This window comes from Micropterus salmoides, unplaced genomic scaffold (assembly GCF_014851395.1).
Source record: "Micropterus salmoides isolate LMB-PRFRI ecotype aquatic unplaced genomic scaffold, ASM1485139v1 Ms_hic_scaffold_3361, whole genome shotgun sequence".
Lineage (NCBI taxonomy): Eukaryota > Metazoa > Chordata > Actinopteri > Centrarchiformes > Centrarchidae > Micropterus > Micropterus salmoides.
The window spans coordinates 1-25,000 of NW_024042664.1; the positions used below are offsets into that span (position 1 = coordinate 1).

Below are 25,000 nucleotides of genomic sequence, written 5' to 3' on the forward strand. Positions count from 1 at the left end.
GGTCAAGTATGCCTCAGTGAATTTAGTTTGGTTGGCCATTCCACAAAACCTTGTCTTGACTGCCTTATAACTTCTATAATAGATGCATTTCTGCTCTGAAAACTACAATTTTTTGTTCTCAGTCATCCTTGTGAACCTGTGAAACACACACCTGGAAGCAGTGGGTCCTCTATGCAGAGCATGGATGGCCTGTATCCATTTGTCATGGCCTTCATAATCTCCTCTTTGGCAATGTACGCTCCTCCATTTTTTATGCGAATCCCTGTTTTCAAGTAGTTGAAATGGCGGCCATACAACTCAAAGAACTCGATCAGCAACACACCCAAGTTCTCATTGGGGTTTCTGGCATCAATACGAGGATGGAGCTGAAGAGCAAGGACTGAATTAGTATGCATTTAAAACAAGTATTACTAGGCATTTACCACTGATGTGTGTACAACACTGTGGGAAATGCTTTACCAATACTAATTCTACTATGACTCCTGTTAATGCTACGCCTATCAGTAGTTGTATTACTACCTTAAGAAACACTAAAATACTACCATACTGCTACTGCTCTTATGAGGACTTTTACTTTCATAAGCACTGCCGATACCTAAATTGCTTCCAAATTGTGACTGCAAACACATCCTGCACTATGACTTTTATCTTATGTGTGTCTTACTGTACCTGTAGGAAGCTGATGACCATGAGGATGAGGCTGTAAGAGCTGATCCCCCCGGTGAAGACTTCGTTTAGATCTCTCTGCAGCAGAAACTGCTTCAGCACAAAGATCAGGTAAGGCAGAACCGGATACATCTGAAAGAGGAAGAAGTGAGAGATGAGATGATTGATTCAGTCAAATGGGGATTAGGTAACAGGAAGTGGGTGAATTACAGAATCCTCAAAGAAAAACAAAACAAATTCAAATTTGACTCCGGTTGCATGTTCCACTGAGGAGCAGTGAGGATTTCTGGAGATGTTAGAGTTCATGAGTTACAGATCAAAAGGAAGAGCGCATATAATTCCAGTGTTTCCCACATATAGACTTTACTTTGGCGTGCTAACCAGGTACATTAATGGCCGACAAAGTTTGGCAACCCATTTTAGCATTTTGCAGAGAAACACAGAAAGAGATGTTATCTGATATTACGTTACAAGATGCGGACATGGTATATATTTTACAGAACGGACCAGGTAAAGCAACAGTGAACACACCAGGGCAGGTGTCATTTGGTACCATGCTGGTTTCAATACGAGTACGTCATTAACAAGCCTCCTCCACATGCGGTGCACCGGCTGCTGTGAAAATGGAACAGGAAAAATCCAAAAGACGAGTTCTGTGTCTTTTCAGTGACTTTATAAAACGTACTGCTGATGGTCAGAATGTCAGCAGAGGAGAGAGAGACAGAGAGAGGCGGGGCAAGCAGGTGTGTCTGCAGAAAGAGATCAGAGGTGTAGGTGTGTACAAGTGGGGAAAAGACAACTGAAGGGAAAAGCAAGGTGAGTGGATTAAAGGAGCGAATAAACACTAAAATAAGAAAATGAAATGATATTAAAATGATGAAATAAGAAATTACCTGCTAGAAATAGGAATATATACTGGCGACTTGATCCAAGAGCAATTGCTGTTTCCTTTAGAATTTGAGTCAATTACATTTTCTAACTTTTTGGCAATCTTGTGTAACCATATAGATTACAATGCACAAGCTGTGCAACCCATGCAAATACATCTAGCAATAGATTCTGTGACAGTTTCTGGTCAAACAAACACACACTAACTGAGGCGTCAGAGTGGAAATACTGTGTTGCCGGAGGTATTTTCAAATATTAGTCATGTTTCCGCAATAACTTTGATACACTATTGCGTACTCTTTCTATTAGGAAGCTATGATGCTGCCAAACCAGTGTAAACCCCTTGCTGAAGACACAGTTACTGATGAAGCCATAATGATTCAAATCGGTTTTTTTGTTGTCGTCAGTTCAGGCAGCTGAAAAATAATTAGTTGTTGATGCTACGTAATCGTTACCCCCCGTACCTACATACTCATACACACTCTTTCTAGCTTCCTTCTGAGAAGGTGATGCTACCCAGCGCCTGTGAGATGATAATGTGCTAGAAACCCAGAGGGCATTGGAATGGGAATTACAAATGTTCATTTTCCAATTGAAAAGGAAGCATAACCTCCAGGCAGTATGTGTGTGCATATCTCTGCTAGTGGAGCAGCAGAGCTTGGTTGACTTTTCAAATATGCTTTTAAGAAGGGAGAACACGGCTGGGAGGTACGCTGCTCCAACTGGCTGCATAGGAACCTGACATATAAGGATTACTTTGAGGTGACCTCTCAATGACAAGCCGGCACTGGAGCCTGTCATACCCACATATCAACATCATCAGCTATCGCTGCATTGATGGCGAGCGTGGTTGTTAACTTTCAAGCCGTAACACGTGTTCCCGTGGAACTGTTGCAACGTGCATAAATGCAACAACAAAAAGGGACAAAAGCCAAAACCTGACAGCATGGTGGAAACTCAGCACCTGGAATTCTTCTCTCTGCATTAACTACTACAACTGTGACTAAAGCTCGCCAGAGCCACGGGGTGGATTTCACCTCCGCCGAGCACATTTGGCAACAAGGTTTTCAGCAACACACAGACTCAGTTTGAGTTAAGTGGAGATTATACTGAGCATGGTTGCTGGGGTCCGATCCAGCTTCACTTTGGAAATGAGACGAGCCAATACAAGATTAGAGTGAAGTAAAAAGTAATGCTTTAAACTGCTGTGTTGCCTGATTCAGGGAGGGAATTTCCAAAGTTCTGTATTTAGACCCCACTGTAAAATGGTAATTATGGGACTCCTCTGGTGGTTTTTATTTAAATATGCCTACATGACCTTCTCCTGCTCTCTCCCTCCATCTCTATGTATTGCTTGTAATGTGCGTTGTGGCTGGATGTCATTTAGACTTGCAAAGGGAGTTCACTGTGCCATTTGATGCCTTCTGGTCTAATTCCATGATTAAATAAAACAACGCTAAGATAGTGTACCCGTAAACTTATTGCTGACATCAATTTCACCATGGCGACAGGTAGATCTCACCTTAACATAATCTTTAATGAAGCATGCCGCCTTGACACCAGTCTCCACATTGAAACTGATGTCCACCTTCACCTCAGTCTCCTGGTCTGTCAGCTTGATAATCGGCACCTGTGGGGAGAAAAAGTGACATGTATTAGCACATTTTTCATTACAGTCATCGGGGTGTGCACACCCCACAGGATGAGTGCGCACGCTCATAAAATACAGTCCCACAGTGCTATGGTAACTATGAACACTTCCGAGGCAAGTATCCACGTTACATGGCCTTGAGGCATGATATGCATTTTTTTGCAGCATAATAATGATTTAACTTCGACACGATAGGAGGAAAAAACTACAAAAGAACAGAGCTATAAACAGAGGAATATCACTGTCCTGAGGGTGAGTTGTCAATTTTAATGTTGGGTGAACTACAGCTGAAGTATCTGCTGCTGTTGTAATATTATAGTGGGCAGTGAACAATAAACTGTATATTTACAGTTGAACAGGAAAAACGTGTGTGCGCCACCTACCATGGAAACAGATGACAGATGAAAAGAAGACACTCAATTAGTGCCTTCCGCCCACCCTCATACCTCCATGGACATAAAAGAGTGAAGGAGCCAAAGCTTTATTCTTCCACATATCTGTTTTAAGTCCAGAAGAACTTTTCTAGGAATGTAAAAAGTGCTGCCAAATTGTGATTTGGCCGGGTTTAATATGACTGGTTTCTTATTTACTGGGGATGTAATAACTTATTACTTACTGTGAAGAATAAAACTTTCAGGAAGAATGAAATTAACCGCAGAACAATTCCATTGTGCTGGATCATTAATAATTGCATCAGTGTACATGGAAGAATAAATCGTCATTTAATATCATACTACTCACTGTAGCCTTGTCCAGCACTTTGATGGAAAAAGGTTCTGCCACGTTATGCTTGCGAAGAGCTTGTTCCAGCTCCTGCAGCGGGGGGCGCTCCCACTTCCCAAACACCACCAGGTCAATGTCACTGAGGGCAAGAAACAGTCAAGACATTAAACTGCTGGCCAGAGAAACACACCAGGTATTAAAAAAAACAAAAAACAAAAAAAAAAAACAGTTGGAGTTTTCTTTAAGTCATAAATGCTAGGGTCTTACCTTGTTGGAAGGTACAGCCCTGTGCTGAAGCTGCCAAATATTTGGACCTGGAAAAAAGAAAAATGTGAAAACAACGACCAAAAACTGTTCATCCCATAAAGACAGCATAATGTACAGACAGGAGAAATATTAAAATAAAAAAATAACTGAATAAAAGAATGGAGAGACATATCAAATGCAGATGCTTCCATGCACCAGGGGTTGCTGAATGGTTTGGTGGGAGAAAAGAAAAAAAGATAGTCTTTACAATCAGCAGCTCTTAACCCAATTTCACGCCTATGGAAGGTGTGTGCAAAGGAGAAGTGCACACTGACACAGATTGACAGATTTGTGAACAATATTTGAGAGAAATAAGCCTTTTGTGTACATAGAGAAAGTCTTAAATCTTTGAGTCCAGCTCATGATGAATGGGGGCAAAAACAAAAGTGTTGCATTTTTTATTTTGTTCAGTGTATGAGGAACAGTGTTCATCCCTCCAGAGTTCCAAAGACTTGGCGAGGAGCACTGAAGCCTTTCTGGGTGGCAGATGACAGATAGTAAAAAAAAAACAACTAACAAACACACTCCTATCATATAACTATAACGACTTTGGCTACATGCTTTTGACAGTACCAATCGTGTTCTATGCTGTGTTGGACAGCTCATTTATGTTGATGATGTATATTTCCAATTCAAATGCTTGCAAACTATCGGGGGAACTAGGTATTTCCGGTTCCACTCCTGAGACGCTGCCGACTAAGCTGCCAAATAGCAGAATATACAATAGCTAGGGGGGAAATGCTGTGATTAGGGGCTGCAAGTAAAAGCTCTCCAAAAGGAAGCAGAGTGGAGTTCTTTCCCTTTTCCGCCTGGTAAATACGACAAGGCAATGGCACAAAGACAGGCCAGAATTAATAGGTTGAAATGAAAAGGGAGGCTGGTACAAATCAGGGGCTTGATCCATTTACCTGACAATCTGGCTCACAGTGGAAGAGGGGGTAACTGGCAGACAACAAATCACCACCGCGCATGTTTTACATGAGTAAGTAATGAGAGGGGCATTGCATCAATCCTACATCGCTGCAATACTCAACCAGCTGCAGGATCCTCCATCGCCATTTCCGCACATTAAAAGTGAGTGCACTTTTGAATGAACATTTTTAAAACAGAATGACTTATTATTACTTTTGATTATATTACTTTTTGCAACTCAGCTCTGTGACCTGTTCATTTTGTCTATGGCATCTATAATTAGCATCAGGATAATGCACTTGCTGCTTAGCTTAAAAAAAGCAAACAAAAAAAAAACGTTGATAAATAATGTGTTACAAACTAGTAGCAGTACTTGTGTCAGAATACAGTGTTTGGGTCCGCCAATGTGCAACTTTCATTGTATTTTATTAAGTGGCAGCTCAATTACTAACAGACAATTTTTTTTTTATTCCTATGAAGGACAATGTGTGCCAAACTATTTCTGGGTCAGGATCAGTTGCTAGGTAACCAGAGACTCTAGGAAGTTACTGGTACTACGGTACATAACCCCCTGTGTAAAACAGCAAATTGTTGTTCTTACACTTGCATGAAAAGTAAAGTCATTTTGGTAACCTAAAAATATATTTTTCTTTGTTTGTTTGTTTGTATTAAAGAAATTTAAGAAGGCAGTTGTAGAATTTTTTACCATTAGTACATTTTGTTTTGTGCCTTGAATATCGGCAGCACCTTACTAACCAAGCTAGCTAGCTCCACCCTCTTGCCCAAATATGGTCACTTCTGTTGGCTAGCTGTTAGCTCCTGTTTCCAGTCTTTGTGCTAAGCTAAGTTAGCCGTCTTTTAGCGGCTTAATGTACAAACATATGTGGTTTCATCTAACTCTTTAAGAGAGCAAATAAGTATAATCGCCCACACTTTTCCTTTAAATTTGAAAGACTCCCAAGCAGCTATAGAGAAAAGTGTTTCCCTCCAGACAAACTCACCTACATTTTAGGCAGAATTAAGATAACTAATCATAAATTATGACTCAGCAATTCAATACTGTTTTGCAAATTCTGACACATCTACCTCAACTCACGCAAAGTAGTTAGAGAATTGAAAATAGTAAATAAATATACAATAAGTTGGTGTTTTTTTGTACAAACACTGCCTCGTCTTAAAAATAACCACAGTATCTCAACAAAGATTTATGAGCAATCTGAGATCACAGTTTGTTCGTGTGCCAATAATTCCTCCTCCAAGGGTAGATTGCATGATTTAAGAGACTTCTCTCTAAGATATTAAGAATCTGAAAGTGGGGAAATTGATCCAAATAAACAAGAGGCATGTGTGTGCATCTTACATCTGCAGTGGGCCACAGCTCCTTGATGATCATCTCTATCCGGTTCACCACCTCCTTCCTCATAGCTGCTTCCTCTGGCCGAGGAGACATGAAGTGGTAGAAGTCTATCACCTCCTCGTGGAGTCTGGATGGAAAGGACAGGGACAGATAAGGGTTATTCTCACTACATTAACAATTATCCTACACACAGACCAGTGAGAAACCTGGATTAAGTGACTGAACTGTGCATGATGTGAGTAAGTTTTTTAAATTATTATTATTTTTTTTTTAGTATTTCTTACTGCAAAACAAGTAACAATCAAATGAGGATATCTTCTCAAAACTGACTTACACACATACCAGATTTGGCTTACATTTTGGAGAAAAAAAAATAACCTTTCCAGATGGCCCAAGATATGCTTCCTTCTTATCACTTTTCTGTTTAACCCCCATCATGCCAGAGCCGGGAAAGCAAAGCAACGGTACAGTATGATCTACTTTACTTAACTGGGTGGTTACTGTTTTGTTAGCTTCTGCAGTATTTATTTATTTATTTTTTTTTGATGCATTTTTTTGATGCATTGCAACACACTGGATCAGTATTGATGCTGAAACTGTACTTGTTAAATGGATTGAGTATGAACGAGACACGACAAATCCACAATAAATACTTAGTTTTGTGTTTGGCAATAGAGGGGCGCATTTAATGTAAAGATTTCTAACCAGTCAAATGCCTCTGAACAGTGCAACCCTGTGGCCATTCATTTTTCTAGGAATGCATGCCATGATGTCAGTGTGAAATACAGAACAGGGAGACTGACACAATCAATTACCAGAGCCCTGGAGGAAATGCAGTCAGCCCATGTGCACACTATTTGGTGAAAACACTCTGCCAGCAAGCTGGTCAGGTTAGGCTGTATCATGCAAATAGTCCACCGCTGACACAGGGCATGGCTATTGTTGCACCCCCTCCTTCAAAATAAGAACTGCTACTGCAGTCACAAACAGTTTAGAGTCAAACATTACCTCTTTAACAACTTTAGAGCCCAGTAATCAATGGTGTTCACTGGTGCAGTCTATGACCACCCTGCTCTATGACAGCCATGTATCAGACTGTGGAATCAGTGTTTTTACAGCCACACACATACAGTTTTCTATCAACTCAAACCCAGTCTCTGATCATCACAATATCAATGCAGAATAACTACACAGTTTCAATTTGGAGTGCAGATCCCTGTATGTGGGACTTCAAAGGACACCCCTGAAGGCAAATGACTGCAAGATTAGTCCACGCACAGGCCAAAACTTGCATTAGGAAACTTGTAGATAGACAAACACACAGGAAAATATTAAGAACGGTTTACAGGGCAAAACTTTGATCAACATCTAAATTTTCATTTAAAGCAGAGTAAGGATAACTAGGAACCATAGTATTAAGCATGCGGAAGTGCTTTCATGACAAATGCAGATTTATTGTACAGAAAATTCCCAGATGGGTGCTACCCGCCATTACAAATATCACAAGTTCCTGCAACACATCTGGAAGATCCTTAGTCCTACGTTTTAGAACACGGCTTCTGTCAGAGCAACATAACTACAGTTTAAAAATAAAATAAAAATAAAATCACAATATAGTGAAGCTGACGATGCACGGGGCAACTTTTAGAGCAATGTTGCTGGAGGCCAAGTCCGACTATGTTTTGAACGGATAGCGGCGGTGCGGGGCGGGTGGTGGAGTGGTGGGGGAGGGGGATTACGGTAGTAATCTTTACTCATTACCACTTACGGCAGCACGTTTGCTCTAAAACTTGCTCCGTGTATCATCAGCTTCAGCAACAACACCTACTAAACATTCATAAACACCAAAAAAGTGATATTTATACTCCAGAAGATAAGTTGTACTCAAACTGTGTTCACATAAATTACTACATTGGTCAAGTTTATCAATAGGACATAGTAAGTTACATTAAGTCCCACCCCTGTCTGTCACACTGATAGAAAGCTCTCCAAAGAATAACCTGGAAAAAGAGAGTTAACTGTGACTGCACCCAGAATAACTTGGGTTTAAAGGCTAATAATCCAGAACTGAATACAATGAAGTAATTTACAGAAGAAGTGAATGTGATGAATAGTTTTACCTCACTTGTATCAGTGTAATGAAATGCACTGTAAGCAGACTGATTATTTTTATGATCAAGCAAGTAAGAATAGTTCAGGCACATTGGAGATTGCCCAAGGGTGAATGAGCAACTCAGTTACTTCACCCAACATTACACAAGTTAAATGTTATTCAAACTCGTTAGCCAAGACCTGGGCAAGTTGTAGCTAGTACGGTATTTTCTGTTTGCCATTTAGCGGCAGAGTTTCACCTTAATTTCTTATTTTACTTAACTTGATTTAATTGACGGGTAAAGTGTATTCATTTTGCTTTCATATAGCTCGTTCCCCAACTTTAATGTGGAGGAAAAGGGTAAACTGTTAGCTACGTTAGCTACAGGCTCCTCGGTCAGGCTAACGGACAAACACATCCGGTCACAGCCTTCTAAATAAATAACCCTTAGAAAAAAAACCCACTACTCAATAAAGTTTAATGATGTGCTTAACTATATTAGTATACACGTTACCCAAATGTAACGTTTAAATCGTACTTCAATAATTTTTTGGAAATTGGTATTTTTTTTTAAATGGCCCAGTTCATATCTCGGTGTACAAATCACAGCACTTCCGGTCTTGTAATTGCCGACTGTCGCTGTCTTTACGCACCAATCTAACGGCAGCTTTTCAGCTCTCCAGCAAACTGCCCAACTCCAGATCACACTGCAACGCTGGGTGCACTGTCGTATGTAACGTTAACTGCGAATGAAACGAACAGCTACATCGCGTTGAATGTACCATAATACTTGACACACACACACGTATGCACAAAATAACAACGGCCTTGAAGCATTAAAACCTGCAGCTGACGTAAAGACAAACGTTTAAATCCTAAAGCAATAGTATTCAGCTCACTCACCCGAGGACCCCTGGGTTGTACTTCCTCGTCTTCCAGGGCGTCCAAGTGCTCGCGTAATTCCCATTACTGCAGTTTGAAAGCAGGTAATTCATCCCATAAGTGCTCGCTTTGTTGTCACTTTTCCTTCGGCCCGGGTGGTGACTGTGTGTGTGATTTACAGGTCCAGAGGGGTGAACCTGATGGCCTTTCACGCAAACCTGCTGTAACGTTAAACTGAAAGGCGGGTGCTCGTGTAGGTGACGGTGATGGTGGTGGTGGTAAAGGTTGACATTATTGTCCATGCTGTCGATCGCGCTGAAGAGTAGATTGGCACCCCCGACATTTTTATTTATGTTCCCCGTTACATTTCCACCCATAGTCCTCTCATGTGAGCAGATGGACGGGGGGCTGTCCGTCCCGGATTCCTGTGAGGACGACGATGAGGAGGACACAGAGCCCGTCTTCTTGGGTAGGGTTTTCCCCTCACCTGGTTCAGCGGTGTTTGCCGTGGTGAAGGAGTTATGTACGTTCCCGTTGGACAGCGCTATCGCCAGTGAGGAAATCGCAGTGCCGTTCATGATGCTATGATGGCTGCTGCCGTTGCTCAAACTGGCAGCAACGTTAACGTTCCCGTTGCTGCTGCAAACGCTCTTGCTCGATGCCACCGCGGTCGCCACATTTTTAAATACATCCAACGCGGCGTAATTCACGCACTGGTTGTGGTTTTGATTGTGGAGCTGAGCGGAGAATGTCCGTACTCCCTGAGAGGTCTCCCAGACGTGCATCCATAAGGCGTTCGCAGGTCCTTTCTGTTCGGGCTGAATCCAAGCTACCCTCGGATCCATTCAACTTCTTTCTCCGGTAACCCCCCCTAACGTTACAAGTATCTAACTAACACTTAGCGATCCCGTTGTGAATCTGCGCCGCTTCCTGGACCTTTCAAAGGTCACTACGATGTCGGGGGTTACGAAAAGAAAAGTATTTAAACATTAAACCGAATAAGAACCATTGATAAAGTGGCCCCGTTACGCCGCTAGCTGGAAAAAATGCTAGCCGATTCCTACGGGAATTCAATATGGCGTATTCACTTCAAATCCACGCGCATGCGCTCTACGCAGGATCTCTTAAAGGATGACTGCGCCCCCCACCCGCCCACTCCTTCGTCACTCCGGCCGGTTGATGAATTGCACAGAACAAATATTTGAATTTTTATTAGATAAATATTTAATTGAACAACACATGAAGTTCGCTGTAAAATGGCAAAAATTAATGCGGGTCCTGTGGTCCAGTGACTGTCGAAGCAGGGCCCCAGAGGTCCTTCACACTATATCTCCACCTCCCGGCCATCAGCACTGGGTGGGGGGACGGGTCGAGGGTTGGTTCATAGGGGATCCCCCATCGATATTAGACAAGACTGTGGCTGAATCTAGCGAGAAGCACTGTTAACATCCTTGCTCCGGGCAGCTGTTTTTAAGTAATGGCACATATTTAAGCTGAAATAAAAAAGAATGTTAGCCTACACATATTTGCAAAGATGTGGATTTAACCCAGATCCACATCATCATTTGCCTCTTTTTAGGAAAGCTCTGACAGAAAAGAAAAACACTGTAAACATTAAAAACCCTTAAAAAGGAGAAAAAAAAGAGCAACACAACTATACAATACAATTTACATAAAACATTAGACAGAGAGGAGGACCATACTGTGATGTCAGCTGGCATGTCAAATACTGCTGGGGGCTATCATCACAACATCTGACCCTTGAAATGCTGCTCACATACATACAAACTGCAGAAAACTAACACTACATTCCACAGGGTAGTGTTTCACTGCCCAAGTGTAAATGGAGCTCCCTTCTTGTTGTGTTTATTATTTCAGATGTACATTGCATACCCCTTGAATACTAAATGCTCATTTTCAAGGGGCAATACACAGCAGGTGGTGTTTATCATTCCAGGCTCCATACGCCACCCGGCCCCAGTAACAGTCATCTCCCAGCCCATTAAGCTCTATGATGGAGCGGAGGAAGGCTGGATCAGGTATATCCAGCACCTTCTGGTATGCATATGCATGTAAAAGAGAGTGAGAAAGAGAGCGTCTTGCATAATGCCCACCCCCAACCCCTGGTACTCACATGCAGCATGTGACACAGTCAAGGAAAACCCCCCAGAGCAAACTATGTGCCAGCTAGGATATGTAGCTCTCTGTATAACACACTCAGGCATACACACAGCTGCTCACTCCCACTGTACGTCTTGTACAAATCACAGCTCTTCTTTCTATCTCCTATCATACACTGTATGAAACACAGTCGTTTCAGTGCACTGTGTGCACTGCACAGCGTCATGACACACCAGATTGAATAGGCTATTCCCTCATGTCACAGTCTCAGCTCAAGCCAAACGCCAATGCTGAATGCGTGCCAGTGCACGTGTGAGTGTGATTTCAAGGCTGGTTTGCCTCATTGTCAGTTTTTATGAGATAGACACATTAGTGGCATCTGGACCATCCATCTGATGGATGCCAAACACACATCCGCACACACATTTAAACAGAGACATGGATGGAGAAGTCAACAGTATGCTCTCAGGCTTAACAGTAATGGTAGATAATATTAAGGACGCAGAACGTAGCTGAGACTGCGTGTGGCTTGAATGAAAATGAGGCTGCAGCATGTTCCAGATATTTAACCCACATTAGTGCACTGCTGCATTTACACCCTTAAATGTCAACAGCTATTTCACATTTTTACACATGAACACATTGCCTATGGTGTGTCAACCTCACTGTGTACTTATGTACAGTGATTGTCATCCAGCTGCAGAGTGGAGCTGCAAATCTGGACCTGCAGTTCCAGTCCACCTGCGCCACCTCCAGGCAAGAGATGCAACATCAGGAGTTTAGAAGATGTAGACATGCTGATATGTGCCATCTACAGGTGAGGAAAAACATAAGGTAACTGTGGCTGACTTCTGCCAACTTGATCGTCAAACGTGAGCTGCAGACAACTGCAGGGGTGGTGTATAAAAACACTGCCGTCAAGTCGGACACATTCTACTTCCCGTAGAGTGTGTGAGTTTAGGACAATGACTGAGATCAGGCAAAAGGTGGTTCCAACCATAGTCCACCTTGATGCAGCCAGAGAAAAGCAACTGTGGTCGCTATATTCAGAAAACTGGAGCCATCATTCTCCCACAAAGTTTTAATAACATGTGACATGCTGATGTTTTTCAGCGCCAGCCAAAGTCGGACAAAATTTCTAACCAGCATGCCTTGTGTTAAGTCAACCATGCATCACGTTAAGCGTCATTGAAGTCAAACGCTCTTTGCATATCATGCTTTTTGCACTTTTTAAACCAGCAAAACCTTAGTAATCGAAACAAATTAAAGACACAGACAGACACAAAAAAAAGCCACAAGAGCCCAAAAGAAAAGAGTAAAAGGAAATCAGCATTGTAATTGGACTGTTCTGTAATGGTTGCTTAATAATGATCTACACTTTTTCAAGCAATATCATAGTTAGCTCTGATCAGCTGACTGTTTCTCCAGTCACCAATGGTCTATAACAACCAATTTACTAACATAAATACATGTTTAACAGAAAAAATATTCATAAATTCAATGCCAAAATCTTAAAAGCTAACATTTGGTGTTTCAATACTAAAACACTGCCGCTGTAACACTTCTGCAGGTGGCGACACTGCTGGTGCTTTTCTTTCCTACAGGTGGGCATGTGTAAATTGAACATTACAGAATAGTTCTCCTTGTGCAGTATCTGCAGCGTGTGTGAATGAACAGAGTAAGACAGTTAAAAGCCAGTTCATTGAACTGCTTTGCATATAAAAAGAAAATCCAATTGTGTCTGCCTGAAACTGAATGATATTATAGTCAGATAGCAGGCTCAGTAAATACTGGCTGTGTAATATAGTGATGCAATTACAAGAAGCGTGGATACACAGAGGAAATAGCCTGGAAGAGACAGAGACAGCAGGGACCTCGACCATGAAGGATGTCACTCGGCATGGCCTTCAGCGACACACAGCCTTCATTTTTCATCACACTCAGACGCAGCGGTTCTGTTATTTATTGATGAGACCATGTGTAAAAATGATGACAAAATACATTTCTTTTAAATGCAAATTCATAATGACGTGACCTTGGCTGTCACCGCTGCTGGAAAATGTCCTCCGCTGGGAAAGGGGGGGAAAGGGAGGAAACACGCTTGCATAAGAATTTAAGTTGTGGAAAATGTTACCAATGTGATGAGACAGTTGTTCTAGTTTCCAATATAAACCTAATTTGAGGCACGCTGAAAAAAAGGCAGATCACCTAAGATGAAAGTGATTATAAAACAATTACAAAATAGAAGGTAATGTTAAGATCGCTGCCATAGTTTCCTTTTCTTATCTTTTCTCCCAGTCTCCCATACTCCTCAATACTTTCCCCTTTCCTTTCGTTAACAGTTCTTCTATCTCAGAAAACCCTGATGGAGCGATGGCTACGCTTTCTTCTTCTCATTTCAAGCATGGGTGAGTTATCGAGGGGCCATGCTTGATCTCCATTTGATTTCCCTGCAGCCCAGTAGCTGTTGACAGGCCTGCTACACTCTCAGCCTTTACAGGACAGGGATGCTGTTGCTTTTTGTTCTGAAGTGGCTTCTCTTCCAGGAGTTTGAGATGATGAGGTAAGTAGAAAAGTCTTTCTCATGACACCCTGAGCAAAATGAGGCAGGAAAAGGGTTTGGACTTAATTGAAAGTCTGTCTTTTTTCTATTTAATTCGAGTTGATGTTAAAAAGATGCACTTGCAACAGATAACTCTTGAGAATGGATAAAAACTTTAAATGTCTGCTTTGCATTTCCAAGTTTATGTTCCATCTGGGAGGATATGCAGATCAGCGTAGAGTCTTAAAACTGTTTATTGCTGGTGCAGTGTGTTATAAATCCACTATATTACTGTTGAGGCATGCTACATTCACTATCTTACTTCTTCTGGAGGAGTGCTAAATGTTGCCTCTCCAGCAAACCTCCACACTTCCAGTACATTCACTGCATGATTGTTGAAGTTAACCCTATGGGCATTATTACCAAAGTAATGGTAACAATAAAAATATTTGTAAGATGATGGCTTTTAACTGTTGATTGCTTGCAGCTAAATGAGATCTGTTCCAAACATGCAACCTGTGTTTCTTTTCTCAGTAAAAATAAATAAATATGTATCTTCAAGGCTGTTAAACCAGAGCTCTCCTATATTAGAAAAAACAGATTATGGGAATGTTCTTCTCAGCCGCTTTAAGAACCAGTACCTTTTCAGGCTTCCAGTACCAACAGTGTTTTTAGAACAAGAAGGGAATCAAGGCCTTTCTACTTTTAGGGTAGTCTTCAAACTTAGCGAGGTACCATCTGTAGAGAGGGGAAAAGAGCCATATTCTTCTATTAATACAAGCCTTTGCTTCAAAGGGTTCAATACACTCCATGCAAACCTGCTAACTCTGTTTGCATGTGGCTTATTATTCTTACTTGTGGTGGGCCACAGCCCTGCTGGCGAGGACCACTGTGGTAAAGACGGCAAAAGCTGAACTGTGAACAGAGTGGCCCGCCAGAGCGAAGCCTGCCCACTCTGTTATCTCTCCTAAGAAGTTGGCTCCAGACACATATTCAAACATTCCGCCTGTGGGTGGAAGACACAGGATTTTAAGGCAGGTATGCTTATCCTTTCACACGTTCACTCAAGCAAAAAACAACCCAAATATTTCACTCTGGAAGAAAATACGATTTCAACACTTAGCTAGCATCAATCTCAATGTAATTTCGAGCCTGCACGGTGCTAAAAAGGGCATCCACACAACTGGCTGCATACTGACCATAGATGGCTGAGCACTTGCTGTTTGAATGCAAGCTGTGTGTAGTGTTGCTACCCTCTATGTGAAAATGGCAGATTCTTGGCTGCGGGGATTCCAGACGTGCCTGGAAGTTCATTTGGAGCAGCACAGCTCACAGCTTCCTCCTGCCTCGCCTTCTCCACTTTATTTTCCTTGGGGGTCCGGGATGGATTGTTTGAACAGGTTCACCGCAAGTTCAGGCTCAAGGTGCTATTGTTGTGACTCTGCTCTTACTCAGGGGAGTCACTCTCTTTGAGAACTTGTTATGATTACCGATTCATTTAGCAGAGGAAAAATCCAGCTTACGGTTGAACCAATTATGCAATTAAAAAAAAAAAGCAGCAATGTAGACTTTATTCTGCTTTTCCAAAAACATACCGCCCTCAAGGTATTTGGAGATGGGCCAAAATCTTGTTCACCCATCCCCCCTTCCTGTACTTGTCACATCTCACAGAATGTGCATCCATTTTCACAAAGTAAAGATCATACGCTGTAAAACAAATATCTACCCTCAAAGCCTTCTTTCATCTTTGTTGAATTGTTTTCATTGTTAATTGACTTGTTTCAAGATTTCTGAAAGGTTAATTTCCTTGATAAGTCAGTGATATGCTCTATCACACCTTGTTTTAAAGGAACAGTTCAATATTTTGGGAAATATGCTTGCTTGTTTTCTTGCTGAGAGCAAGATGAGTAGATTGGTGCTATCCTTACATCCGTCCGTTCTAACTTGGGGGGGATGGGGGGGGCACACAGTTAGATTCGCTCTGTAAAACCCCAACTTGTTGTGTTTACCTGTTGTTTATGTACAGATTAAACAATCATGATATAAAGGCTATCTGTTTCCGCATTTACAGTGTTTATAGCTAAGCTAAGATAACCAACTGCTGACTGTAGCTTCACCGAACTAACATGAAGGTGCTACTGAGCAAATAAGGGCTTTACCCAAATTGATGAACTTACCTTTTAATACATTATTTATGTGCTGAAACTAGTTTTGGAATTATTGCATCCCACCTAGCTGAATTATTTAACAGAAAAATAAGCATTTACTACTAAATCTGAAAGTAATGTTGATGATAACATGAAAGAGGCTAAATGCTATATTAAGCCTGAATCCTGAATCAGGCTGGTCACTACGCATACAGATATAATGTACGTGTTCCAGTATATGGCAGGATTGCTGTCTAACATGATTACTATCAACACTGTGCGATTTAGAAGTAAAATCAAGCAAACCCATACTACACACACACAAACACTACAAGTATTATGAGTCACTTACACACAAGCGGAGTTGGACCATATTAGAGTCAAAAGCAGCGAGAACCTTTTTAGAGCACTAATGTCAGGGCTCACAGTGGGGAAAAGATAACTACTGACAACCTGTGATTCTGCTTGCAGTGTGATTCTGTATAATCACACGACCTCACTGGAAAATTAGCATGTAGCGCTGTGTACAGAGACCACAAATTTCTGTGCTACGATGTGATTACTGCTTTCTTGACTTTCTTGTCACCCCACAGCAGTGCTGGAAAAAGGATTCAAACTCTGAAGTACAAGTAGCACCACAATGTCAAACGTGCCTTTAACAGGAAAGGTTAAGGCAAGAATGATCCCATTCACTTTGTTGCAGTCAATATAAAGAATTTAAGTGTTTAAGTTTACAGTAAATGAACCAAAATAAATGTACAATAGTGTAGTGGAGTAAAAGCATATAGAAACACGGTACATGTATACTTCGCATCCTAAGTTGAAACATTAGATGTACTGTAATAGGAGTATAAGACTTGTTCTGTGGTGAGAGAAATAATTCAGCCCAGTGTTTCATGTCTAAAGCCCTTACCTGTGGGAATCTTGTAACCAGTCTCTCCGGGCTTTCTCAGGTTCCTTAGGATGTGGTCAGAGTGCACATTCACCAGCCAACCGACCAACCACAGTACAGACCCTGGAGACGAACCAACCAAAACGCTTTAGCACCACATTTTACTGACCAAAAGCCAGTCAGCCAACTGGTGTTTTTAAAGAAATACTTCAAACGTTTTTTTGGGGAAAAAAATCCTTCTTTTGCTTTCTTTCCAAGAGTGAGAGGAGCTAATCAATCCCACTCTCGTTTCTGTGCAGTCGTCAGCCGCTTCCCTCTGATTTCAATCTTTGTGCTAATCTCAACTAATCGCCTCCCGGCTCCAGCGCCACACTTTATGCGCTGACACGAGCTTGGTCTGAGCTCAGTTTTCTCATCCAGAGCTCAGAAAGAGAGCAAAAGTATTTGCCAAATGTTGAACATTAATATAAAAGTCAGAGCATGTTTCCACAGTATTCATTCAGTATTCACCAGCATTGTTGCTGCTGTGACCTATGATGCTTAAAATAAACTTGAAATCTTACATGCCACACCACATGAATACGGTGATATGATCTTTTTTTAAAAACATTAAGTATCTGTTTTGTAGGTCATGTGAGGACTATGGCCTAAAATCTATATCATGAACCATTCACATTAAAAATTAAACAGGCAAACATTATTTCAAACATTGTGTTCCGTCGCTTCTGACATTATTTTCCTTATTAATTACAGTATGACCTGGTACAGTTTCTGGACTTATGGGCTGGACTGTGGAAAAACTGGGCTAATTAATTAGAACTATAAATCACATTATATCAGCCTGCTTCCAGACCTCTGAATTGCTGCACACATCCCAGATTTTCTCTTTGATTTAAAACAAAACAGTTGGCAAGAGAGTCATAATATTGGTAATTCAACATATTTGGCATAGGCCGCATGTTTCCCCATTTAAACACTATCACTACTTGTCAGACAGTCCATAATGGATTTACTGTATATACCAGTTACAGCTGGGCAATAAAACGTCAATAATTATTGCAATCTATTTTTCCTCGATATGAATATAACAAATGTTCAATAAATGTTTAATTTAATTCATTTGAATCAAGAACAAATCAGCACTTAGACTTTATTTAATTTTACTCAACATATTTTTATGTTTTTGAATGTTTTGTGAAGTGATCCACTGTTTGGCAAGTGTTTGGCATGTTCTGACCATAAAGTATACTTTAAAACCACCGTCTGGTTTCTTCAACTTTCACTCAGGAGCAGAAATCTGCCTTTCAACTTGAAAGAAATAATGATTTGACATATATCGTAATAAGTATTGATATTGACTGATTTTTTTATTGTCATAACATTTTTGGCCATATCACCCAGCCCTAATAACAGGAGATAGTCAAGTTTTAAAAATAAATTTAGTAAAAATGCATTTCTTCTTTTATTTTTTAGAGGAACTTCTTTCACATTTCTTCTTTAAAACTGTAGCTTCCTTCTACTTGTCCATTTTTATATTTTGTTACACTCGTTTTTATCTGCTGCACATGCCATGGTTGATAGGAATTGTAAGAGGAGTAAAGGGGCAGGAACAGTGGAAAAACATCTTCTCTAAATTGACAGTTTCCTGCGTTAGCTTGAACAGCAGAGGGAGCCAAGAAAAACTGCTGAGCACTCTGACTCTCACAAAACTGATGAGGGACAAAAGAGTTTGAATGGCGGCCATGTTTTTAAGCAAAGTCTTGTCATTTTAATTTTTTTAAATGGAGAAAGAAGGCGTGGGGAAGGAACAAGGGGTAGAAGGGATGACCTGGGATAGATGGCAAGAGGTAGGGATGTTATCCTGACTGCGCATCTGTTCCTCCCTAGTTAACTAAAATTTTTCATCTGTTATAATGTTTTACACTAATCTGCACACACTAAACACTATTTAAAACACACGGTCACTTATTCTTTGAATAGTTTATTAACCAATTACGTTTTTACTTGATTAGTTTCAGCACATTTTGATTTAATTTGAGTATTCTTCTTTGAGGGTACCACTTTCGAACACCACAGCAGTCTCTCTTCTCCTTGTGAACTATGTTTAAAATGTTTTAATGCCAACAGCTGAGAACTCATTGTGAATAAAACAATGTATATTTCCCCTTGTAGAAAGCGGGGTACACAGAACACTTACCTGCGATGCAGCATGGATGTGTAACCCAGTTTGCAGGGTACTCTGCGTAATGGCTCAGGTATCTGATCTGCATGTAGCCATTATAGATGCAGAAAACAAAGGCCAGGGCAAAAGAGGCAAATGGTGTTGCTTTACCTCCTCGGATTAAAAATGGATAAATAAGGGATCTGCAGCAGAACAAAAATTTTATCGACACAAGTCAGTTATTTCAAATACTGGCTTTGGCATACTGGTGTGCATGATTTGTTAGCTAGTACTAAGGATACAATACACATTTTTACAGCCTGATCTCTTGTGTTCATTACTGAATTACATCATTATTTCATATAGGCTATTCCTCAGCCCTCCTGTGTGTACACATGGGGAACCACTTGCTACAGTATTTAGGCTAGTGAAGTACATTCATTTTAGTGCCTCCAGGTGTAAAGTCATGGTTTAATTGATTGTAATTGCCTACCTCTGGATATAGTGGCAGAAATACATGGCAATGAGCAGCTGGTTTGGCAGTAGGGAGGTTTTCCCAGAGGATGTCCAAACTACCAGACACAAAGGCACCAGGAAGGCAGGCAGCTCCTGGACGAACCAAGCAAACTTGACATTTACTGGAAAACCATATTTGCTGGTAGCGTATCGCCCGTATGGGACATTTTCGAAAAGCAAAGTAACGAAAGTGCAGGCTGCCATGAAAACCATTAAGTAAGCCATGCAGTCCAAAATATACAGCTCCTCTTCCTCCGAGGAGAAGAGCCGGGAGAGCAGTGTGTTCATCACTCAGAGCGGGAGGGCTGACGTTGTAAATGTCACAACAGAAACAATGTAAATGTAACTAAGATTTGCAACTATTTAACAAACTTGCTGTCTCACCAGCTATGTAGGCTATGCTATGGACGGCATACACAGTACATGCAATTGGGTTTCCTATCCAGGACCAATCACAGTCCATGAACACATACAGCGATGGATCGTATCAGCCAATCAAAACGCTCCGTTTTGCATCGAGTTTGCGTGGTGTCTGACGTCACTATATTGATACATTAATTTGCATACCCTACGCTGTAAACAACTCCCTGGTGGCTCTCTACACTGATTATATAAATTATAGAAAATGGCAAGCCAATAAACAAACCAAAAAGAAATAAATTAAACAAGTAGTTTCTATCGCACGAAATGCCCCTGAGATGTTTCCTTTATTGCAGGCACATTTCGAGGCCTCCTCGAGAGGTCCTGATTCACGTGCGTCAGAGGCAACACGTTTCGAGGATACACAGCGCAGCAGTCCATCTTCAAACGCTCAGTACATTGACGAGTTGCAGGTCACTTTTCTCTGCATCCATCCACCACGTCGTTCCGCAGACTTTTCTCCAGAGTTGTGTGCTACTCCAACATGGGGAAAAGAAGCAGGCAGCGACAGAAAAACCAGACTGCTGGCAGGGACGACAGAGACAACGCTGTAAGATTCACCCTTCTGCTGCAGCAACTCTTGCTAATGTTCCGGTGTAAAGTGCTCGATCAGGCCACACATTACTTCTGTTTACTAACTGCGAGGGGGGCTTGGACGAACGCGGTTACATTTTGAGTTTTTTTTATTTTTTTTTAACTGAATTTGTGCAGTCATGCTGCTGTGACACCAAAGAGCTTTACTGTTAACGTTAGCGAGCGTAAACTGTTTTCAAAGTTATGTGTGACGACCATTTCTCGCGTTTAACGTCCAGATATGTGGGTGCCCTTTTATTGTTGTCTGGAGAGAGTATGAGGCTTCACCAGACTTGTCACATAAATGTGTTAATTTCATGTGGCAATGCGTGACTTTACATGTAAGGGGTTACTGTTTTTTCTCTTAAAGGTCTAATAATCTTTTATCAGAACATCGTGAAGGGAAGAAGCAAGTATGGTTGACGAAAACCTATTGAAATATGTACTATTAGCGGATTACTACATGCCAAATTGACCTATGGAGAATACTAAAATGCAACAGGTCACATGACATGATCTACAAGTTATTTACCTTTTGCCATAGGCAAGAAAATATTAAATCGACAGAATTTAGAATGACATTTAGTGTAATGTTTTAATACAAAAGATAGCATCCCTATTTATTAGGTACTTTTCCAGCTAGTTCTGTACAGGAAGGCTGTTCAAATATTCAGTATAAATGACCCTACTAATGACCATGTGTTCAGGGCTGGGGAGCTGGCTATGCTGACATTGTCAAGGAGAATAAGCTGTTTGAGCACTACTACAAGGAACTAGGCCTAGTGCCTGAAGGAGAGTTTGAACAGTTCATGGAGGCCATGAGGGAACCGTTGCCAGCAACCATCCGCATCACTGGGTACAAGAGGTGAGCTTGACAGATGTATAACCTGGATTCAGACTCTTTTGTCTTGTTTGCACAATGCTGGAAAATGAATGTGCCCTTTCTTTCTGGCAATTGTGTGCACCCCATAGAACATCGATCAAGACATTGGATTACTTGTAAAATTAGTAATCAAGTATCTAAAGATGCTGCTCCCTTAGAAGTTGTATGCTTTTGTCTGTTGTTGTACCAATGCCCAATTTGTCCTCCTCCTTGTCTTATTTCAGCCATGCTAAGGAAATCCTCCACTGTCTGAAGGAAAAATACTTTAAGGATATTCAAGAGCTGGAGATCGATGGTCAGAAGACTGAGGCTCCACAGGCTCTGAGCTGGTACGATCACATGGTTTACCCAAGGCTAAAAAGACACAGAGATTCAAACTGCAATCTTATTACACACTGTGTTTATCTTCTACAGGTATCCTGATGAGCAGGCCTGGCACACCAACATGAGCAGGAAGATCATCAGGAAGTCACCCCTGCTGGAGAAGTTCCACCAGTTTTTGGTCAGCGAGACAGAGTCTGTGAGTCAAACACAAACCAAACAGAACATTTACCAGAAACACCCGTGGGCATGTTAAAGAAGTGAACATGTGCAATGCATGTTTGAATATTGGTCGTGTTACACTTTTACCCTGCATGGGTAGTTCGGAAAATGGGGAACACAAAATGTCAGAAGTCGTCAGAGAAATGAAGAGACAAGCGTTGTTTTTGTTTTCTCTTGCAGGGTAACATCAGCCGACAGGAAGCTGTCAGTATGATCCCTCCTCTCCTCCTGAAGATTGAGTCCCACCACAAGGTAAAAGCACTTCCTTCTTTGAAGGTTAAGAACAGGAGGTCTGTCATGTGTAATGCATTTCATATTGATTTTATTTTTTCTCTCTAGTGGCCCCTTGTAAGACCCTTTTCCTGTGGTTTTAAACAAAAAAGATATTGTTTTGAAGTGTTGACATGCATGTGTTCCTACACAGATTCTGGACATGTGCGCAGCTCCAGGGTCGAAGACAGCCCAGCTGATTGAGATGCTCCATGCTGACATGGACGTGCCGTTTCCAGGTTAGAAACACACATTTATAAGCAGGAAAGATGCTTCAGTTACTGATTTATTTGTATTTTACTGGGGGTGTCATTTTTTCACATTTATTGTAATTGTCATGCACAGAGAAAATCTGTGAATGTAAATCAGTATCTACAGTCCCCTCCAAAAGTATTGGAACGGTAAGGCAAATTCCTTTTGTTTTTGTTGTTCACTGAAGACATTTGGGTTTAAGATCAAAAGTATGAGACAAAAGTTCAGAATTTCAGCTTTCATTTCCTGGTATTCACATCTAGATGTGTTAAACAACTCAGGACATATCACCCTTTGTTTGAACCCACCCATTTTTCAAGTGAGCAAAACTATTGAAAATGTGACTGACAGATGTTTCTTGTTGCCCAGGTGTTGCCTTTTAGGTTCAAACATTAAATAGCTCTGCATGGCATGACTAGTCTAAGTTTTCATCCTTGGTTCAAACCTATAAAGACTGCATTTCCTGTTAAAGAGGATAAAGCAACATGAAGACCAGAGAGCTGTCTATGGGAGAAAAGCAAGCCATTGTCAAGCTGAGAAAAGAAGGAAAATCGACCAGAGCCATTGGTAAAACATTGGGCATAGCAAGCACAATAATTTGGAACGTCCTGAAAAAGTAAGAAACTACTGGTGTACTGAGCAACAGACGTTCAACAGGTCGGCCAAGGAAAACAACAGTAGTTGATGACAGAAATATGGTGAGAGCTGTGAAGAAACACCCCAAAACATCAGGAAATGACATCAGCAACGACCTCCACAGTGCAGGGTGAAGGTATCACAATCCACTATTGGAAGAAGACTCAGAGAGCAGAAATATAGAGGCCACACCACAAGATGCAAACCGCTCATCAGCAGGAAGAATCGGAAGGCCAGATTGAAATTTGCAGAGAGGTACAGAGATGAGCCGCAAAGGTTCTGGAACACAATCTTAATGACTGATGAGACCAAGATTAATCTCTAGCAAAGTGATGGAAAGGCCAATGTGTGGAGAAAGAAAGGATCTGATTATGATCTGAAGCATACAAGCTCATCTGTGAAGCGTGGTGGAGGTAATGTCATGGCTTAGGCGTGCATGGCTGCTTCTGGAACAGGCTCATTAATATTTATTGATGTTGGTAGCAGCAGAATGAATTTTGTCTGCCAATTTACGGAGAAATGCATTGAAACTAATCGTGAGGAAGTTTATCATGCAGCAGGACAATGACCCAAAGCACACTGCTAACAAAACAAAGGACTTCATCAGGGGGGAAAAGTGGAAGCGAGGGTTATGCCACCAAATATTAAATGTTATTTTCCTTAAAAATGTATGTTCCTTTACTTTTGTTCACCTAAGAATGCTGTGGTCTAATACAAACGGTGATATGTCCTGAGTTGTTTAACACATCTAGATGTGAATACCACGAAATAAAAGCTGAAATTCTGAACTCTTGTCTCATCCTCATCTTTTGATCTTAAACTCAAATATCTTCAGTGAACAACAAAAACAAAGGAATTTGCCTCACTGTTCCAATAGTTTTGGAAGGGACTGTATATTCCACAGTACAAAGTAACTCAGGGACTTAGTCAGCATATGCCTGCCACAACAGTAGTTAACCTTAATCCACTCTTCTTCCCTCCAGAGGGCTTTGTCATTGCCAACGACGTGGACAACAAACGCTGCTACCTGCTTGTGCACCAAGCCAAGCGCCTCAACAGCCCCTGCATCATGGTGGTCAACCACGACGCCTCCTGCATCCCCACACTCAAGATCGACTCAGATGGCAAGAAGGACGTCCTCTTCTACGACCGCATCCTGTGTGACGTACCCTGCAGGTCAGCAAAGGGCCGCGGGACCCTGCTGCAATTATGTATCTGGCTTGTGTTTGCATCACTCGCACGTATTCCAGTACTGCAGGAGAGCTAGGGGTTGGAAGTCTGAGGAGGAAGTGGAGGAAGAAAGAAGTATGGGTGGCGAGCTCTGCGGTGTGTGTGTGTGTGTGTGTGGTTGTTTAGCTGGAGAAGAGATGAAGATGCAGATGACAGATGGAGATGCTATGTATTTACAGGTCCTTTTAACAAATACAGTCAGTGGTAAAACAGCCTTCGTCTCTTGAAGTCTTGCGCGATGTTATGGCCCAAACAGAACTGCATTTGTTTGCAAATGCCTGAGTTATACCAGCTGTAGTGCTGAAGCCAGGAGGCCCTGCCAAACACAACATTGGGA

At 41.4% G+C, this 25,000-nt stretch overlaps 3 protein-coding genes across 5 annotated transcripts; 1 reads left to right on the forward strand and 2 right to left on the reverse strand.

The window, feature by feature from the left end:
• Window positions 1–168: 168 nt before the first annotated feature.
• Window positions 169–10,561, reverse strand: LOC119884340 (terminal nucleotidyltransferase 4A-like; the record flags this gene model as incomplete). Its single annotated transcript, XM_038694772.1, is given in 7 exon segments — window positions 169–365; window positions 670–798; window positions 3,077–3,184; window positions 3,947–4,067; window positions 4,196–4,242; window positions 6,507–6,630; window positions 9,499–10,561. Coding segments are annotated over 7 exon segments (1,550 nt in total), but the record flags the coding sequence as incomplete, so codon positions are not given.
• Window positions 10,562–12,664: 2,103 nt separating this feature from the next.
• On the reverse strand, window positions 12,665–20,294 carry srd5a1 (steroid-5-alpha-reductase, alpha polypeptide 1 (3-oxo-5 alpha-steroid delta 4-dehydrogenase alpha 1)). Of its 3 annotated transcripts, none has more exons than XM_038694777.1 (6): window positions 19,834–20,294; window positions 19,377–19,543; window positions 17,201–17,302; window positions 14,996–15,146; window positions 14,782–14,878; window positions 12,665–13,667 (listed from the first exon to the last, which is right to left on the reverse strand). In XM_038694777.1, the coding sequence occupies exons 1-5, from the start codon at window positions 20,142–20,144 to the stop codon at window positions 14,812–14,814; spliced, it is 798 nt and encodes a 265-aa protein (XP_038550705.1). In that variant the 5' UTR covers window positions 20,145–20,294; the 3' UTR covers window positions 12,665–13,667; window positions 14,782–14,811. The 3 variants fall into 3 exon arrangements, with proteins under 3 accessions (XP_038550705.1, XP_038550704.1, XP_038550702.1); XM_038694776.1 differs by having other exon boundaries at window positions 12,665–14,190; window positions 19,834–20,293; XM_038694774.1 differs by having other exon boundaries at window positions 12,665–14,878; window positions 19,834–20,293.
• A 329-nt stretch (window positions 20,295–20,623) lies between these two features.
• On the forward strand, window positions 20,624–24,609 carry LOC119884341 (RNA cytosine C(5)-methyltransferase NSUN2-like; the record flags this gene model as incomplete). The annotated part of the gene is given in 7 exon segments (XM_038694773.1): window positions 20,624–20,826; window positions 21,557–21,714; window positions 21,957–22,061; window positions 22,147–22,252; window positions 22,456–22,527; window positions 22,700–22,784; window positions 24,417–24,609. Coding segments are annotated over 7 exon segments (785 nt in total), but the record flags the coding sequence as incomplete, so codon positions are not given.
• Window positions 24,610–25,000: the final 391 nt, after the last annotated feature.